This window comes from Seriola lalandi, unplaced genomic scaffold (assembly GCF_002814215.2).
Source record: "Seriola lalandi dorsalis isolate HSWRI2012SDOR001 ecotype SW California unplaced genomic scaffold, Sedor1 jcf7180002054920, whole genome shotgun sequence".
NCBI lineage: Eukaryota > Metazoa > Chordata > Actinopteri > Carangiformes > Carangidae > Seriola > Seriola lalandi.
In genome coordinates, this window is record NW_019525472.1 from 571,923 (window position 1) to 591,772 (window position 19,850).

At 41.4% G+C, this 19,850-nt stretch overlaps 3 protein-coding genes across 8 annotated transcripts in view; all 3 read right to left on the bottom strand.

Annotated features, from left to right (window-relative positions):
• Nucleotides 1–3,582, bottom strand: part of qki2 (QKI, KH domain containing, RNA binding 2) — a 16,022-nt gene extending 12,440 nt beyond the window's left edge. For 3 of the 6 annotated variants that reach the window (XM_023431272.2, XM_023431271.2, XM_023431273.2), the window contains exons 1-2: nt 2,973–3,581; nt 1–137 (exon numbers count right to left, since the gene is read on the bottom strand). The exon at nt 1–137 is cut by the window's left edge and continues 12 nt beyond it. In XM_023431272.2, the coding sequence (XP_023287040.1) occupies nt 1–137; nt 2,973–3,114 (279 nt within the window). In that variant the 5' untranslated portion in view covers nt 3,115–3,581. Of the gene's footprint in view, nt 138–2,972 lie in introns of all 6 variants that reach the window. The other 3 variants (XM_023431269.2, XM_023431268.2, XM_023431274.2) reach the window with 2 other exon arrangements.
• Nucleotides 3,583–9,147: 5,565 nt separating this feature from the next.
• Nucleotides 9,148–17,385, bottom strand: prph2a (peripherin 2a (retinal degeneration, slow)). Its single transcript, XM_023431326.2, has 3 exons — nt 15,382–17,385; nt 13,388–13,634; nt 9,148–10,442 (listed from the first exon to the last, which is right to left on the bottom strand). The coding sequence occupies exons 1-3, from the start codon at nt 15,960–15,962 to the stop codon at nt 10,236–10,238; spliced, it is 1,035 nt and encodes a 344-aa protein (XP_023287094.1). The 5' UTR covers nt 15,963–17,385; the 3' UTR covers nt 9,148–10,235.
• Nucleotides 17,386–17,508: 123 nt separating this feature from the next.
• Nucleotides 17,509–19,457, bottom strand: tbcc (tubulin folding cofactor C). The gene has a single exon (XM_023431325.2). It carries the CDS (start codon nt 19,328–19,330, stop codon nt 18,290–18,292), a length of 1,041 nt encoding a protein of 346 aa, XP_023287093.1. The 5' UTR covers nt 19,331–19,457; the 3' UTR covers nt 17,509–18,289.
• Nucleotides 19,458–19,850: the final 393 nt, after the last annotated feature.

Genomic DNA, 19,850 nt, shown 5'->3' on the forward strand with positions numbered 1-19,850 from the left:
TTTGACAGGCACGTAGAGCTTCTCCTGCAGCTGAGCCACGGGGCCGATAGCCTCGGGAAGCTCCTCCATGTCCCGCCCGTTGAACATCCCGCCGTTCAGTGTGTCGTTGTACATGTCCTTGCGTACCCTGCCGATTTCTTGGGAAGACGAGACAGAGAGAAGAAAAAAAAAAAAAGTTAAGCTAAGGACGTCCGTGAACATGTCCAAGGGGGACAACAAGTTTCACATTTCTTTAGACCGCCCGTTTTTTTAAGGAGGATGACTCACTGTCACCAAAGTTACAGGAGGCTCTGAATGTGACAGTAGACAGACAGGCAGTCAGACAGACAGGCACAAGCATTCTGCACCACAATGTAGAATCTAACCACTGAATGCTTTGCAATCAGACCTCTTCTATTACTGAAAATTTCTCTCTTTCTATTTCCTTCTCCAACAGTGTTTGACACAGATACACACACATACACACACTGTTCCCCTTTCACTCTGTAAATAATGCGAGAGACGAACATACATGTTAGTGGGTGTCACAATGACCTGCTCTACCCTCCGGTGTTTATGAACTTCTGCTGCAGGGCAGTTATTCCACAACCATACAGAAACAGCACTGACAAAACATTACAGCCACAAATAACAGTGATTTTCATTATCGATAAATCTGTAGACCATTTTTCTCCATTTATCAGTTGGCCTATAAAATGCCAAATAATTCCCATCATTTTCCCAGAGTTCTTGTTGATGTCTTCAAGCATCTTGTTTCGTGCAACTACAACAGTGCAAACCCCAAAGATGATCTGTTTACAATAATTTAAAACAGAGAAAATCAGCATATTCACACACTGAAGAATCAGCAACCAGAGAACTGCTTGAATTCTTGATGAAATTAATCGATAATCAAAATGGTTGTGATCGACTATTCGAATGATTGTTGCAACTGTAGAAAGCACAGAAATACACTAGGCATTATTAATCTGTAATTATCAGCAGTAATGATTGTAATTTGCTTTCTATTTTGATTTTAAAACAAACAAACAATCAACTAATTTTAGTGTTGAAATCCATTTCTTAAAAGGTCAAATTTAAGGCTTAGGTTTGGTGCAGAGGTAACATCATAGATGAGACTATGTCTGCCTGTCTGTTTGTTTAGGGTTGTCTCAATGACCGATGCTAGCCTCTGATGCCTTTGTAATGACACGCTAGCACAATAATAACTGACTGCTGCATCACACAAACACATACGCAACACATGCACACAGACCCCCAGTTTGAACTTGCACACACACACACACACACACACACACACACACACACACACACACACACACACGACAGAATAACTGCCTTGAGGCACAAATATCATCTGACCTAAGCAGGCTGACAGCCATGTCTCCCTGCTCTGAGAGTGATAAGTCTGACCATAATAACTACAGTAGGAAACTATAATTACAGACACAGCTACAGTGACAACGACGATCCTCTAATAACCTATTCTGACCTGTTACAGACCAAAACACACACACACACACACACACACACACACACACACACACACACACACACAAACACAACAGAGATCTGCACAGACAAGCAGTGTGTCTGTCACGCCTCTGAGTTAAAACAGGGAGCAACTTGCTGGAGGAAAATGAGAAGTGAAAGAAGAACAAGAGACTTGAAGGAGAGTAAGATAAAGGGGGCAGCTGTGACAGGCCTTATCTTAACACTTCAACCTGTCCTAGGTTTATATATAGGCCAAAGAAACATGCACCGTGACAGAATGTGTGACTGGCAGGCTTTCTTATTACCCTGCACAAAGTTTTTTGGTACAGAGCCCTTATGCCTGAGTGCCCCGTCCACATAACTCAGGCGGAAGATACAGCCTGGCTGAAAATGGGCATGGTACAAAGCCTTTCACTCTGACCGTGGGTGTCACATTATCATGTGTGAGGGATGAATATGGTCGACCTTCAGTCTTCAATGTGAACACAACTAGAGATGTTAAGCTGACCTATTTGTCAGGCCGCAGAGGTCGTCTAGTATGAGAACAACCTTGCTGCGTCATGAGACTTGTCACAGAGCACAAAGTCTGGACCTCAGTGATCCTGATGTGCAACAACAGTAGCAACAAGAGGCCCTTGATAGCTTGTAGCACAAGTGACATATTAAAAAATGAATAAATGATGCCACTACGCAGTTCTGGGATTCCTGTTCACGCCTTTTTAGTGTTATTTCAAAGCTGCTTGAAAAAAAGTGAGAGATATCAACAAGTGAAGTGCATTGATCTGCTGTGCAGACAGCGTGTCTTTGGAGGCTGTTAGTAGCCTCAAATCAAATATTTTACACTGTGACATGCTCTCGTTCCTGCTCAGGGATGGGCTGCAGCATTCACATAAGCCTGCGCATTAGGTCACTGGGAAAGACTAACAACTGTCTGTTTGTTCCCATCAGCAACTGACTGTGTGTGTGTGTGTGTGTGTGTGTGTGTGTGTGTGTGTGCGAGAAAGAGAGAGAGACAGATAGAGAGAGAGGTCTTTTGGTGTGTGTGTGTGTGTGTGTGTGTGTGTGTGTGTGTGTGACAGAGACTGTGCTCATCTGCTGCTCTCAACAAATTAAAACTGTGACTCCAGGCAATTTACAAATCCTATCCACATACAGTTTTATAGCATTTTCTGTATCTTTATTGTGAAATCTATAAGCCACATGTCTATGAAGTGTAAAGCACCCTAAAATAGTGTAAGTGTGGAACAATTTATCATTAGCATCTTTCAGAGTTGGCTGGGGTAACATTGCTGTCACGTTTCCCTGGAGCCAGTGAGGACTACCTGCAGTTAATGCCTATTCAATAAAGTGAGTCAATAACAATCATTTTGATTAACACGGTGAAACTCGGTGTGTCCAGCCAAGGAAGAGGTGGACTCGTTTCCTCTGTAGTGTGACAAGTTGTAAAGGTGTGGTGGTGAAGGGGGGGGGCGCGTTACCTTCATCCAGCAGCCGCTCCAGATGCGTGAAGATGCCGCTGAAGTTGGGCAGGGAGCTCATCACCTTCCTGTCGTTCATCAGCTGCATTAGATAGTCCGGGTTGGACTTGGGTCTCTCCTTCACCTCTGTCTCCCCGACCATGGCTTTTGATTCAATAGTAAAGTGACCTAGCTAAGTCGAAAAACTTATGGGAGATTTCTTTTTAAAAAACACACACACGCCCCGAGAAAAGCAACGCGAGGACCCCAGGGGTTTCCACCGACCCGCTGACCGCCTCTGTAGCAGGCGGATAAAACTCAAATCTCAGCTCCGGTTAAATCGACTGTCCTTCGGTTAACGTTTCGTTTGAGAGTCCTCTCTTCTTCCAAACGCCCCCCTCAGTCCGACTCTCTCCAGACTTTCAAAAAAGTTCCTTTTCGGGGGGAGTTTGACTCTGTTTGACACTTCAGGCGACACTTTCACGGACTCCACGCACTTCTTCAGCAGCTACAAATGTACCATCTGATAGTCTCATCCGCCCCGGCTCCTCCGCTTGTGTCCGCCCAGTGTGTCGGTATTCTGCAGCGGGGATCGACTCCCAATCATATGATTACAGTATAGCAGCAGCACGAGTGGGCTGCTGGGAGCGCGCTGCGCGTAGCCGCTGTCAGAGGGGAGGAGGCTCGTGCTCGTCCCCTCAGCAGCCCCTCATTGCCCCCGCCTAGTCTCTCTCTCTCTATCTCTTGGGTGCTCACACACGAGCACGCACACACCCCACACCCACGGTAAAACAATATAACAGCTCTGCATAGGTATGTACACCTGTTCTGCAAAAGTCACTGTCCATCACTTATCCTGTGAAGTGTGTGTGTGTGTGTGTGTGTGTGTGTGTGTGTGTGTGTGTGTGTGTGTGTGTGTGTGTGTGTGTACATGTGCCACCAAGTGCTGTGCTTAAGTAGCCTGCAATTTTTAAGTACTGAGGAAATATTGTACTTTTTTACACCACTACATTTATGTATTATTGAACGGACCTGCCGGGCACCGAGGTTTATGACTTTAAAACAAGAATTATTAACAGTCACTTCATACAGAGGCCAGGGGCCCCCTGACCTCTCAGACCCCTGGTCCTGAGCTTCTGTATGAAGTGACTGTTAATAATTCTTGTTTGGAAGTCGGAGAGCTCAGTTTAAAGAAACAACATGGCCACAAACTGGTGCAAAACAATCTCAAAGAGAGGCAAAGCTACGACAGTGATGAGAAATGATTCAAAATGACCACAGAGACGAGCAAAAGATTCAAAATGTAACACAAAACAATCATAAAGGGACCAAAACGATTGCAAATAGGTGTGTGTGTGTGTGTGTGTGTGTGTGTGTGTGGTGTAGGAGAGATGGTATAAAACAGAGAAAAGCTGGAAATAGTCGCACTGGTGACGCTTGAATCAGATCAATCTTGATGAATCACATAAATTATTTATTATGAAAATTATTGATGCTTAGTTTTGTGCTTCTTAATCATACTATCATTTCAGTAAATTAAATCACCCAAAAGATAATGAAGTTAAAATTGGTTCCACCATGACCAGCTACAACACTGACATGCTGCGTACACATGATATGATGTTCCTGTACTTGAGTGTCTAATAGTCTGGTATTGCTACTTTTACTTTAGTAAATGTTCTGAATACTTCTCCCATCACTGCCTCTTGCAGCCTTTCACACAACCCCCTTCCTCTGTTCACACCCTCCACTTTGAAGACTTTTGTCAGGGATCCTGAAATAATAAGACGGTGTGAGGTGTGCATTTGTCCTCTCTGGGTGGCTGCTGCTCGGGGAGGAGAAATGTTATTGCTGAAGGAACAGATAGGTGCTAGGATCTAAAGTTAACTTGCTGTAAATCACACACACTTGTGCACACACACACACACACACACACACATACACACACACACACACACACACACACACACACAGAGGCGAGACAATATGTGTGCCCATGCATGCCTTGACTTAAGCCTTTTGTCAGGCACCGGTGACCTCCCACCTGGTTTCTCTCCTCTGTCCACTGTTATACACAAGAGTGTTTTCGCCTTGTAAGAGTAAAGTTATGATTGAGGCTGGGTGGGATGCAGCGTGTGTGTGCGCATGTGTGTGTGTGTGTGTGTGTGTGTGTGTGTGTCTGAGCAGCAGGAATTGTAACGGGGCAGCAGTGTTGGTAATGGCTGGTCAGCTGGTATGGCGAGTATTCAGGGCGGGGGCAGTGCATTGTCCTCTCATAGCTCCAACAATGCCCCTCTGAGCAGGCCACACATCTACCAGTCACGGGCCTCTCTCTCTCTCTCTCTGCCTCTGTCTCTGCTTTTCTTTCTGTCTGCCATATTTATTCAGCCCATAGTGAAGTGTAAAGTGAGATGTGATACGCAGTGGTGTCCCTGACCTTTGGCTGGAACCTCCAGGTCAACCAGTAACCTCAGTTAATATTAGTACACTTGTCATTTATCCATTCACTGCAAAGGCATCACACCTTGCATGTTCATTATCACTCTTCATAATTTATTAACTCCTCAAATGTTGCATATATTCATTAGTGCAGTTACTTCATGCATAATTAATAGACATTTGTCACATTCTGGATGCATTGCTGTTTTTTAATCAATGTACTCCATTCATGTGTCTATTTACCCATACAGATTCAGAAATCTACTTATATGCATAAACAATTATGTGATTAATCAATTTGTCGATCAACGGATGATTAATCAACAACAATTTTTATAATCAATTGGTTGTCTGGAACAATTAGCAAGTAAAATACCAACCATTCTCTGGGTCTTGTTTCTCAAATGTTGCTTTTCTCTGTTTTAAATCATTTTAAATGACATATTAAGGGGTATATCTGGTTTTTAATGGGCTCTGGAAACTCCTGACAACAAATTTGACAATCGAGTAATTGTCAAAGTCATTTTTTAAGCCTAAAAGCCAAAGATTCAGTTTTTTCCTCTTTTCAAATGCGAGGATTTGCATCTTAGATCATCTTAGATCATTTTAAACACACATAGTATTTGGGGGGTTTGAACTGTTGGTTGTAGAAAACAAGTAATGCGAAGACAGAACATTGGGCTCTGGAAACTTGTGATGGTCATTTTTAGAGCAAGTGGTCGATTCATCTATTAGTTGATCCATAGAAAATGAATGAGCAACCATTTTCATAGACTAAACGATGATCAAAACATAATGAAAACATTTTAAAAAAGATAATTGTTAGCTGCAGTCCGAATGTTAATTTGATGGTTTTTTTGGTAGTTAAGATCTTTTATGTTGTGACAATGTTTTGTGAGACTGTTCATTCACCTAGATGAAAACTCATGCAATAGGAGTTAACAAACAATAATAGTAATCGTTATCTTCAGTGCATCATGCATGTTTTGTATCATTAAAAATTGAATGTGGATGTTTTTTTTGGGCTAAACAATCAGACTGAAGGGGCTCCGGAAAGATATGATGGTTATTTTTCATTCTTTTCTGATGTGTTATAAACTGAACAATTTATAAATGAATGATTTATGAACGTTATTATTATTTCCTCTAGTCTTAATCCAAAATGTGTGAAGGGAGGATTCTACCATTGAAAGTGAGGTTCTGTCTAAGGCCTCCTCCCATCATCAGAGTCAGTGAAATGGATCTTATTGGTTTGTTTACATCATGACATATGAAGGGATTTATTGCAATGTGTTTCTTTTTTATGACCATTCAGCCTTAAGCTTTCCCAGCAGTGGGGAGGACACCCCTGTTACATTATCACTGATGGAAAGACACCCTCTAGTGGACTCTTAATGTAACTGAGGCTGTTCAGATTCAGAGCATGTCGGTGGTCCAGACTGTTGACGCATGACACCAAATTTGCCAAAGACACAGAAGATGCCAAAATAAATGAAATCTGAAGAGGCACAGTAGCAAATCTGGCTGTAAGCAATGAGCAGAACACAGGGAGTGGTGGTGAAACCCAACTTCAAAAATGAAGTGAATCAGCAGGGAACCTAAGTAAATATAAGATAACTGTTGGAGATCTGTAATGAATTCGATTCACACACATGCAGTTTGATTTAGTCTCAGTTTGTTTCCTGCAGCCACCAGCAGAGAGCAGCAGAAAACGCAGGACTCACAGGATGCTGCTTATTTGTCTTTCTCTCTATGGCAGCAGCTATATGTCGTCTTTTTGTGAGTTGGGACTGTTGGGGAAGAATACCAAATGTTATTTGATTAATCATGTATTTTAAAGTTAGATACTTTTACAGCTGTATAAATGTATATCTCAGTTGCGCTGCAGAGGCTCCAGTATGAATAGAAACTTGTGTAAGTGTGGGACTATGACTACCAGAATCCAAACTGGTATTGAAACCTAGTAACTAGTAACTAATGTAGTAACTTACAGTGAAGTACTGTACTTAAGTATGCCACGTTATACTTCTCCAATACATTTCAGGGAAATATTACAGCAGTTTTTGCTGCATGATCTGACAACTGTAGTTACTTTATAGATATAAAACATATATACAAAAGCCACGGTCAGCTATTACGTATATTATGATGCATTGTTATAGATTAGACAACAGTGTATAAGCCAGTAAAAAGCTGCACCTCAACCAACTACAACATCAAAGTGCAGCTTATATATCAATGCATCAATCACAAATGATATAACGCTATAGTAGTAACAAGAGCCATTCTGCATAATGAGCATTTTCACCTTTTATACTTTATACTTTTTTCATACTTTAAGTGGGCTACATTTTGTTTCCTTTTACAAATGGGGTATTTTTACATTGTGGTACTTAAGGACTTGAATACTTGTTCCATGAACTTCTTTCTCCAACTGAAACTGCTCGTAGCCAGTGGTGGAAAGTATAATTATAGATATATTGTTCTTGAGTACTATTTTGAGCTACTTGTACTTGGGTATTTCCTTTTTTTTTTCTTACTTTATACTCATACTACTTCACTACATTTCAGAGGGAAATGTATTTATCTGACAACTACAGTTATGATTTACTTAACAAATTCAAATATTAAAATTTTAAACAAATACAACTTTGAGCAGTTTATAACATTTACAGATCAAACTACAGATCAAACTTATAAACAGTAGTAAATACATACATATATAAATGCTGATATATAAAATAGTTACACTTATGTCTTTTTTTTTTAAAACAAATGCAACAAGTTAAAGTGTAAATAATAACAAACACATAATAATATACGTAGTAATGAAACACTGACAGGAGACATTCTGCTGCATAATGAGTACTTCTACTTTTGATACGGCTCTGTAGTATTTTACTTGTAATGGAGTATTTTTACATTGTGGTATTATCACTTTTACTTGAGTAAAGCGTCTTTGCACATTACGCATTACTCTTTGTGGAAAACCTCTAAAATGATGTCAGCCTGTTCTTGTTCCCCAACATCACAGTTTCATCTTGCTCTGATCTTTACTTTCTCTTGTTTGTCTCTCTGTGTGTCTGTCTCCGTGACGTGATTCCTGCAGTAGGACATCACCTGCTCACCTGGCTGAGGGGCTCATGCTAATCTAAAGCCGATTAGACTTCTTATCTACTCAGCGCTGGTTATGTGCTTTGGGCCAACAAAAATACCGTACAGCGTTGGCCTCTTTACCGATCCTGCTGACTCTCCACAGCTCCCCCCATCTGCTCTAACTAAGCCACACTGGCTTTGATATCATTCCTCCTCATTCCTCGTGTCTGGGGTTTGCAGACAATGTGGATCTCTGTTAAGATGGATGTGATTTATAGCGGATTGTGCTTCAGGAGAATAGATGAAGTTTACCTTACCCGTTGCTATTTGTCAATATGGAATCAGAGGATGTGTTACTTGAAAGTCAAAGCTTTAAGGCACGAAAAATAGAGAAACTTACCTAGGAGAGTCTCTCGCAAATACATGTACTATTATGTTTGTGAATTCATCAGGTGTATAACCACACACACATACACATGTCCTTACACTGGACATGTGAAGAGTCATCCCATGCCCATGTGAAAGCAGTAATGCCATAATTGCCCTTATCCTATTGACTTAATCAGGAGCCCTGCGGCACTCACTGCATGCCTCGCCTCCTGATCTCAGGTCCGTTCAACTCAAGGTCAAGACGACACAACGTCATTATTTCACTGTTGAATCACATCTCTAAAATCCTTTATTCATGTACACAATCTCGTTCCTACACAGACACAAAAAAATCATATGGAAAAAAACTTTACATGGATTTGAATAAAAGTTTTAGCTTAATTACATTATTTTTTTTAAAAAAGTTAAATTTTTTTTCATCATTTCTACACTATGTACAAAGACAGCAACCCAGAATAGAATATACATACATAGGTGTCAATATACAGATACTGAATGCACGAGGGAAACGTCAAAGAGGATCTGAGATTACAGTACAGGGGTCAGGAGCCAAGATTTAGCTGCCAATTTCAGACGCTCTCCACAGGTTTGGAGTTGCCCCTGCTTCTCTCTGGAGCTCACCTCCTGATGCCCAGGCCTCACTCTTCGACGGTGCGCCTCAACATTCATGCATAATTCATACCGATTCATTCAATTCATAATTTTACTCCATCTCAGGAGCTGCTCCAGTCTTCATTGTGGACAAAGGTGGCGTGGAGTATATAAAGTGATGAGTGGGGGGAGGTTAATTTGTTTGCTTTGCCTATATACAATATCAGCTACAAGCCAAAACACTATAGACTGTAAATATCCATCTGCACCTCTGGCTTCATGAGAGGGGGGGTTGCATGGCAACCACCATCCCCACCAAACTACTGGAGAACAATACAAAGGAAAAATTTCATACTTACTTGTGATTGCAAAGCATCTGACATTTATCAATAGATATCATATTTATTTGACCTATTATTTTGCACTTTTTTTTTTTTTTTTTGGAAAAAAGTATCCAAATCCAGAGAATATCAGGAACAGAAGCAGGGGATCTCAAAAGTCGGAACTGGTTTGTTTGGGGAAAACCAAAATTAAAAACCAAAACAATTCATTCTACTCATAATCTCTCTCTATGTCTGAATATACAGTGTTATTTATGCAAGGAGTCCATTTGTAAGGAGTCTGTTTAAAAGGAGTCCATAGCCAAATATGTGTTTGCGGGTAGCGTCTACATAATAAATGTTGGTAGAAAAAAGTAGTAATCTCACAAGTCCCCTTCCTCTCCTCCTTCAGGTGGGAGTGGTGTCAGTTTTTGCAGGAGGGGTTAGCTCAGCTCACTGTCGCAACTGCTACCTCGCCCCCCTCCTCCACCTTGCTGCCTTTGCCCATAGCCTTCATTTTGTCCATGATGTCGGTGAACGTCTCCTTCACTGTCTTCTCCAGGATCCAGCCCTCGCTCTCACTCTCCGGGTCCTCCGGGTTAGCCAGGGTGGACAGGGAGCTGTCGACGTACTGCAGGCCGATAGTCACCGCGATCTGCAAAGGACAGGAGCACGTATCAGAAAAACCCCAAACCTGGGCCCTCAGGCCAAAACCCCACTATGTCATTAGAGGGCAAAACACATTGACTGGGCCCCAAACTGGAACACGTATAACAGATATAACTTCACATAAACAAACTCACTCAACTCCATTTAACTGACTCAAATGTTGTTTCATGAAAAGAACAAACTGTCTTCAAGATTTGCTTTTGCAAAGTATAAGTAGATGAAAATCTGATTTATCATCATCATTATAACTAATAAATATTCTGAGTTAAAAGTACCATGATTAACTGGGGGAAAAAAAAGATGAATCAATTCACTTTTCATGCAAAAACACCCAAAATATTACACTTCCAATTTGTCCAGTGTAAGAATCGAAGAAGGTGGTTACCTCGTCTTACATCATAGTAAATTGAATATCTTTTGATTTTGGACTGATGAAATTTTAATGGTGATTTTTCACAATTTTCTATGGCTTATAGATAAAATGATTAATCAGTAAATTATGGAAATAATTGGCAGATAATGAAAATAATTGTTAGTTGCAGCCCTATTTTGAATATCCTTAAAATATCTCTGTAGTTATATGACATAACACAAAGAGATGACATAAATTACACATGATATATGAGCAACAACACGAGCAGACAACAGCAAGAGAACAAACAAAATAGGTTATCAGTTAATATATTGTGTTTGTTTATATGCATGTGTGAAAGTGTGTGATATAAGAGTGATCAGGAACAAAAAGAAGACAATATACACTATATATATATGTGTGTGTATATATATATATATATATATATATATATATATATATGAAAAAAATACATATATCTTGTAATTCTTGAAGTAACTTAAAGTCTAAAGGCCCACCCTCCCACTAGGAAAGTTAAGAAGTCAGTTACTATGAAAGGTGACTGCAGATCAGGAGATCAAGCTCTCGGAAGTGGGTCTGTCCTTGTTGCGTCCCTGAGCCCACTATCTGTGTCAGCATCAGGACGCTTGCATAACTCCTCTTAAACTGTGCGTCTGATCAGCTTCCATGTAAATCCAAGTTTTTAGAACAAGGGTTGGTCGGCAGGATTTCTGGGATAGAGGCATTATCCAAACGATGCTATTTACTGTCTGCTTGCTTGAGGTGATGCAGGAACTCGAACCACTGAGGTCGTCACTGCTATCACAGAGTTGGAGGATTTAACCTTGCATGTTTGTGCTGTGACAAGGTGGGCAGATGTTGGTAGTGGAGGCTGAGGAGAGAGCTGGAGAGGAGAGAGGCCATTTGGCTGCTACAGGATTAGGACTTTGCGTAGAAAGTAGCAGGTAAGATACTGTTGATAAGCTGCACACCCATACATTCCAAAGGTGGCGCAGGTTAACCTGACAGTAGGGCAGGAGGGGCGATATTTAGGTAAAGAGGATAGAGTTGTTTGGGAAAGAGATGCCGTAAGTGGATATAGATAACACTGGGGGGTGGAGTGTGGAAAGGAGGGAAGAAGAAGAAGAAGGAGGAGGTGATAGACGACGGACATGCCAACTGGGTCAAGGCTTTGCGTGTTTATACACAGGCTCTTCACCTCACTTCTCGCCACTCAGCCATTAAAGTCCTCAACAACAACTTTACTGAGCCCGAAACCACTAAACAGTTCACTGAATCATTACAGTCCCCTTCCACTCAAAAATGTGCTTTGCTTTTTGTTACTTCACTTCGCTGACGTGTGTGCAGACACCAGAAGGCTGTTTCCACTTTCATCTGCTGAAGGGAGGAAAGTTTCCATCTCATCTTAAATCTGAATTTAAGGGTCGTACGTATGATTTTGTGACATCATAATTAGTTTGAAAGCCATTATGTAACAGACATGAGTGATGTGAAAACTTGAAATCTCCAGTGCACGTACACAGAGAACTGACTTTTCAGTGAAGTAGGAGACATCTTGTGTCTAGCAGATAAACTTTTTATATCAAAGAAATGACATATTTCAAGGTTATTTGCGATCGATCTGTGAAAGTGCTTTTAACTTTTGGACAACAACGAAAACACACTTCTTGCTCAACCTGCTTCTATTCATGGGTCATTCTGTTCATGCATAAACCCTATTATAAAAATGGTTATTTAAAGCATTTTATGTGTCTTATATTTCTTAAAACATAAACTTTTAATGTAACATTTTATAGTAAAGTGGTGGTACTGTCTCATTCCCTATATTGGAAACAGTAGCAGATGGTCCCATAGAAAAGCTGAGGGAAAAGGATGTGCAGCGCACTTTAACGGAGCTGGAGAAGTTAACAAGATGTATATTTTCCAAAACAACCAGTTAGTCCTCATCTTTTCTGTATTTTCGCTTGTAAAAACCGAAGAATATTGTTTGAAAACACTTCCATTGAAGCACAATTTTAACTTTGTGTTCATTTCAAGTGTAGAACTGGCTCATTGTTGCCCGTTGTGACAATTGGGATAAAAAAAAATAAAAGAAACACTCACAAAAACTGAAATTCTCCCCAACAATCAAGCACCAGTCAGTGTTTTTCACCATCTGCTAGTGGCTCATTGTGGCTTGGTGCACCACAATGAAACAAAAGAGATGCAACAAGAAAACTTACTAGGAGAAGCAGAACAAAGGTGAGATTTATGCTTTGCTGGAAGTGTTTTCAAGCAGTATTTTTCAGTCTGGCAAGAGAAAAGACTTTGAGGTTGAAGACTAACTGGTTGGTTTGGCAAATGTACCTCTGGTTAACTGCCCCACCTCGGATAAAGAGCTTCCCTGGTCTTTTCTCTGGCATTATATGGGACTATTTCCTGTGGATGATACAATCCCAAACAAAGCAAAGTGATGATGTAGGTGTTCTACTGAAACTTAACGTGGTGGAGTAAAACTATTCTTTAACTATCTGTTTGCAATATTTCTCGATCTGTGTCCGTGCATCTGTGGCTCTGACCTCCAGCATGGTGATCAGCACCACCAGGGCTCCGATGGTGTTCATCATGCCTCCATAGTAGGACAGCAGGGCGTCACTGCAGCCGCGCTTCCACACGTTGAGCTCCTCGGTGTAGTGGTCGTAGCTGTAATGGGCAGAGTTGTTGGTCATCTGGAACTGGATGCAGGGTCTTGGGGAGCTGGGGTTACAGCAGCTGAACGGGACTCCATCCATCAGGTACTGGCCATCCACGTTGCTCCCAATGCGGCTAAGAAGAATCAGGCAAAGTGTCAAGTTCATGTCATGTTATGATGGGTTGGAGGTGACAGTGCGGTGAGATTAGAGGTCTTAGAGGAGCATGAAGTATAAATAGCAAGTCCAGGTTAGACTTATTTTCTACCAGAAATAACCAAATAAAATGTGTGATTTTGCAGAATTCTGCACATCTTATCTTCTCAGTTATTGGATAAAACCCTTTGAAGCCATAGTAAGTGGTGTTGTACTTAACTATATAATACAATCCAATAAAACACTACATATTCCTACTACAACAATAAACAACCTTGGATCGACACCTGGTCAAGTTTAGCAAAAATCGAACAGTACAGAGTCACAATGACAGTATTACTGTAGAACTGATGAAGTGGTTGATATTGTGTTTGCCACGCGTGGAGCCTGAACAACACTGTCACTTAAGTACAATCAAGCATCAACAGTTTGCAGAATATTTCAGCAAAGCATCAGTCATTTTGCTTATGGGTAAAGTCTCTATTACGAAGGCCTATACGTATCACACAGCATGACAAATGTAAAATCCCATTTTACTTAAAGGGTTTGATCTTTTTTCCAAACATTTCAATGTAAATACGCGTTTCAGGCTGATAATGGTACCCAAATTAGCATATTTGAGTCTGTGCTCAATCTGAAGAGCAGATCTCAGCCGTGATTGATAGTTGTAGGTCAGTGGAAAGACAAGTGTGATTGGATCACAAAGACGTGAGAGGGGCAGATATGGATCAGTGATTTCTAGAAACATCAACACCTAATTAACCTCCAAAAAATGTCCCAGATAACACTTTGGCTGGTCAATACAGAACATACAGAAAATACTACTTTCTACAGGAAAGATCTGAATACTAATCAGTGTATTATCCATTGGAAGGACAGCAGTAGTGATATTTCAGTAAGGATATTTCAATTAGGATTTGAAAAGGTTGGGTTAAAAAGAAAGCCCCAAGGGCTTGTTACTCTTTGAAACTTCAAAATGAGCCATTACCAGAGGCCTGTAATGGCATCGCAAGAGTTTTCACCAATCACCTCCCCAATCACTGTTTATGCCGATTTTAAAATCCTAGATACAGATTGTTTTCTTGGACGGTGCTATCTCTGGAGTGTTGCCAGGTCCTCTGCTGATTGGACAGGACACTGATTCCTGAAGGGCATGGAGCTGTAATCCTGGAGATTAAACACTAATTATGTGCCAACTCTCAAAACCATCCTCTTCACAATTACCCTAACAAAGCAAAGAGGTACTTGTGGCCCAAAAATCAATATAGACATAAAAAGGTTGTCACAAAGAGGCGACAGATCACTGAAATGAAACAATGTACTTTTAATCCAACTCTTGCCTTTTTGACCTATATATCTTTTTCTGTAACTAATCACCCCAAGCCCCTCCTCTTGACTTTATCCATAAAACTGCCTAGTAACCTCTTCCACCCTCCCAGCCCCCGATGCCCCGTCCCCATTGCTACCTGATGCTGTCACCATTTCTGTGGTGATAATCCTTAGAAGACGAAAGTGAATAATACACCTGCTCTGACCAGCCTTCACCTCAAATCCACTTTTACTGAAATCTAACTTTGTATAGAGGCACCCCACCTCAACAGCCTCCACCTTGATACCCAGGGTCAATGACAATTTCTTAAAACCAAAAAGAGTAATTTCTCTGTCGCTTCTTCTCTAACTTTTACAGATTATCATGAAGGATTTAGATTTTTATCTTTGTCACTTACTCTTTGACTTCCTTTGCGCTGAAGTCAAGGTAGCGGTTGCTAACCCACTGAATCTCAAACCAGTCTCTGTAGTTGTCATTCCCGCAGCAACGAAACTCCATCTGCATCAGGTCCAGGGTCCTCTTCATGTAGCAGCGTCCCGGTGTGTCCGTGTCCTTGTAGTACCTCATGCCGTTCCTCAGTCCCTCAGCCAGGGTGAACTGCAGAGGGATCCTCATCACAAAACACATCAGGGCGGTGAGGAGCAGCAGGACGTTGAACCCCACGCAGAACCCCAAGAAGATCTTCAACATGGGCTTCCACTTTGCAAACTTGGTAGGGTCCAATGAGTCGTAGCAGACTTTGCCTCCAAAAGCGTTGATGCCACAAGCTATTAGACCCATGAATATAAGCAGGTTGGGCAAGAGGTGGCTCTCGTTGTTGTCCATAAGTTCTGAGCGCTTTCGCAGCTCGATCTTAAAGAACAGACCCATGCTGAACACCAGCACGCCGGCCATTACAGCGAACCAGTACATGAACCAGACCGTCTGAGCGAGCTTCACTCGCTTTTTCAGATCAAACTTGACCAGCATCAAAGCCATTGTTCAATCCGAGATGTGTCCTTGTCTGTAAAGAATGAAGAGAGTCAAATGATGATCTGGATCAGCAGGACCTCCAAGATTTCCAGAGTTTGCCCCTTAGTTTAGAAAAAATGCTCTCTAAGGTGCCGGCCTGCAGTCCTAGTTTCCCTGTCTCTGTGTTATCAGGGTCTCCTCTGGCTGGTCCAACAGGGCAGAAGAATCAGCTCAGGCGGTAATCCATCCCACAGCAAAGAAGTAGAGATGAAGAACCCAGGAGGACCCCGGAGGAACACAGGAGTGTTATTTCTTCAAAGCTATCTCCTCTCCCATTGTGACAGAAACTTCAAATTACATAAAACTTTATTTTCCACAACTTTTACCAGTTTTCCTTCCTTAACACACAGGTGAGGCTAATCGTGATGTTCCGTTCTCTCTGAGAGGTGGAGGATTGCCGAGGATCCTCATGATTAAACTCAAAGTTGCAGTACGTCATGCTAAGCCCCTGTAAGCAGCCTGATCCAATTTACAGAAATCCCTCTACACAAGATGAGCCCGATCGTAAGCCGCTGCCAGGGGCAATAATTGGTTTGAAGTTTCACGTGGTCACAGTCGCCTTGATCGAACACACCAGGAGCTGTAATGGCATCAGGTGAGGGCTGCAAAGACCATGGACATGGAAGAGGAGCTAATAATGGCGCGTACTCACTCACAGGTAGAGGTCCTCAAGTTCAGCACAAACCGGATGTCTTCACAGTGGAGCAAATTGACTCAGTTGAGAAAGCCCCAGTAACCCATTCACAGAAATCTTTCATCCCCTCTAGTATGACTCTTTATGTGAATAATAAAATTATAACCACACAAAAACGCTTAAAACTGGATGAATAAAACATGTGGTCACACATTAATAAATATGGACAAAGGATAGTTGTAGAAAACGTCATCTTGCAAGCTAATTAATTTAAGTGAATTACGCTCTCTCTCTCTTTAATTAACTTATTATCACTTTCTATCCTGGCAGTTATAATCAACAGTGTCTGCACAAACATGAGCCAGATACTTGTGCTGACCAAAGCTAGGCCTGTGCCTGAACGGCTTCCATTCTGACTCCTTCAAACGCCACTGTGACTGGACATGAGAGGTGCAGAGTCGCTTACTGCAACAGTTGTACCATTGTGTTTCCTTCCAAATGCAATTAAAATACTGACTGCTGAGCCTCCTTATGCCTCTTTCACTGTATCTTACAGCCAACCCCTCACTGTTCTGTATTTCTAATGATTCTTTGTAACTCTTTAAAATTATTAGGTTTTTTTTGTTGATGCCTGTCTTCAATTGCTTCTTTTGTGTTGGTTTCAGTTATGTGGTGCAGCCAAATTTCTTCAGTGTGGACCAAAAAGTTCCTGTCCAACAAACTATCCACATTCTTTTCTTCCTTTCTTTTCCTTAACACCACATAGACATGTTAAACAAATCCAACTTACAGTCTCCATCTATAACCACATGGTAGCAGTATTACTGTGTTGTCTAAAAAGTGGCATTTTTTAATGAAAAGGCTTGAAAAACACTCAAATATTTTAGTACAGTTTTAATAAATGGTTTCTAACACACTACATTATACATATATCTCTGGAATAAAGTAATATCAACTTGGCTCTACCAGAAAGCCTGTAATTTCACACTAGTTAACTATTCCAATATGGCTGATTTGAATTTTTTGAATGTCACAGAATAATGGGAATGAAATCTAATGTTGGAGAGCGGCTTTCTCTGTGTGAACTAGTGTAATCATGAGCAGAAGAATAAAAGCTTGAGTTTAATTTCAGCAAGAGTGTGGATGCTCTGCCTCAGGGGAGATGTGATGCTCCTAAGTACTAAAGCCCCACAGTTATTCAGGCTGATAAGACAGGTGGATTTTTATTTAAATTTATTAATGTATCTTAAACCTTATCATACAAAGTGCCCTTTTTTTGTAACCATATGGACAAGTAGCAGCATATGACAACCAGTGCAGAGTATTCTCAATTAAACTTGTGTTTAGACACATGCTTCAGACACGGTTAAGGATCAAAAATGTAATTTTTGTAGCGCTGAGATAGAAAATATGATGCATTTATTTACGCTTTGCTCTCTGCCTTCTTGAGTGTGTGTATTTGTGTGTGTGGGCTATGTATGTTACATTTTTTCTCTGTTATTAGTTTTATCAAATAAAAAAAAAGAGCAGCCACTTCAAAGAAAATTCATTAAACCACCTTAAATTCAAGATTATGGACAAGACTACGTATGTGTATTCAGGCTGTCAACATGTCATTTGGTTTGAAGGGTGTTAATTTGACAAATAAAGGCTTTAAAAGTTAAGGATCCCAGTTGGTTTTCCTGTCTGGTTCTGGGATGACAGTCCAGTTGGGGGAAGGTGTTCCTGCAGCGAGCCAGTTGAAATCATCCACCTGAGTCCAGTTGTTCCGGTCTTGGTCTAGGCCAGACACACTAAAGTCCTCTTGCAGAGTGGGATAAGACCAGGAAAACGGGGCGAAACTCACTCCATGACAGTCCTCTATGATGGCTCGGCTGGTGACATGCAGATACACCTGTGTGTCTTTGGTGTTGTGGGTCCGCAGCTGCTGACAGGGGAAGCTCAGCGTACTGTTTCTGCAATGATCAACAAATACAGAACTAGACACCGGCCCGCAGAGGATCTCACAGCTGTCGATGTGCTTCAGGTGCAATGTGCTGGGGGAACCGACCAGACGGACCTTGCAGTTGGACAGGTGAGTCAAGAGCACGTCTCTTTTCTGGATCTCCTCAGATGTTTTGGTCAGAAACTCATTGTCCATGTTGGAGAAGCCACACTGCTCTGACGCTGCAGCTCCATCCACTTCACCAGATGCAGGTGCAGATGTGGCAACATCAGCTTGAGCTGTGTCTGACACTGGTGCAGAGACTTTATCTGCAGCTTTAGTGCGAGCTCGAAAGGCAAACTTCTTCTTGGGCAGAGCCGTCTCTCTGGTCTCCGCAAGGGATGTCTGGAGTTTCTGGAGAGCTGCCTGGGATTGTCTCAGCTCGTACTGCGTCAGAAACAACACGCTGTCATTCAGAAACTTTTGGAGCTGCACGGTTTTGACCGTCGCCTCCTCCAGCCTCTGAGTCACCACGGCTCGGTCAGCTCCGGAGCAGCTGGACAGCAGCTCCTCGATACACACCCGCTCCCTGCTGAAAGTCTTGGAGAAAAACTCGTCCTTCTCCTCGGCGACAGACTGGCTCTCTTTCTCTTCTTTACGCCGCTCGGCATCCTCTATTCTGGCCTGATTCCGTTTCTCAAGTCGCTCTTTTATCTTGGCGGCACCGCTTTCACCAGCAAACCCATCCTCCTGACTAATTTCAGCTGTAACATCCATGTTGTTGCACTAACGGTTGTTGCGGAAGCGATGACGGCTCTTTTTCTTCTTTAATTATTGAAAACCAATGTTGTTGCGCAGCGCCACCTACTGTACCGGAGGTTGTATGGCAATAAATCATTTGGACAATGACTGTAAATTAATGACAGAAAAATTATAAATAAATAAATAAATAAATAAATAAATTCATTCGTTAACTCTAAAAATGTTAAGTAGAAAGAATGTGTGAAGAATATTTCCATTTCAAGCTACTTTGCACTTCTACCCCATCTTTATCTGATAGCAATAGTTACTTTATAACTGAAGACTTTTACATACAAAACATACGAGGAGCTATTAAAATATGATACATTGTGAAAGATTCAACTACCTGACAATATATAAAATCGTAACTGCAAACATCTGTTTTATTTGGACTATTTATATTTGACTACTTTGATGAGTGATTAATCATTTAATTAATCATCCCAGCTCATCAAAAGTGAGGATTTGCTGCTTTTCCTTGTCTTGTGTTACACTA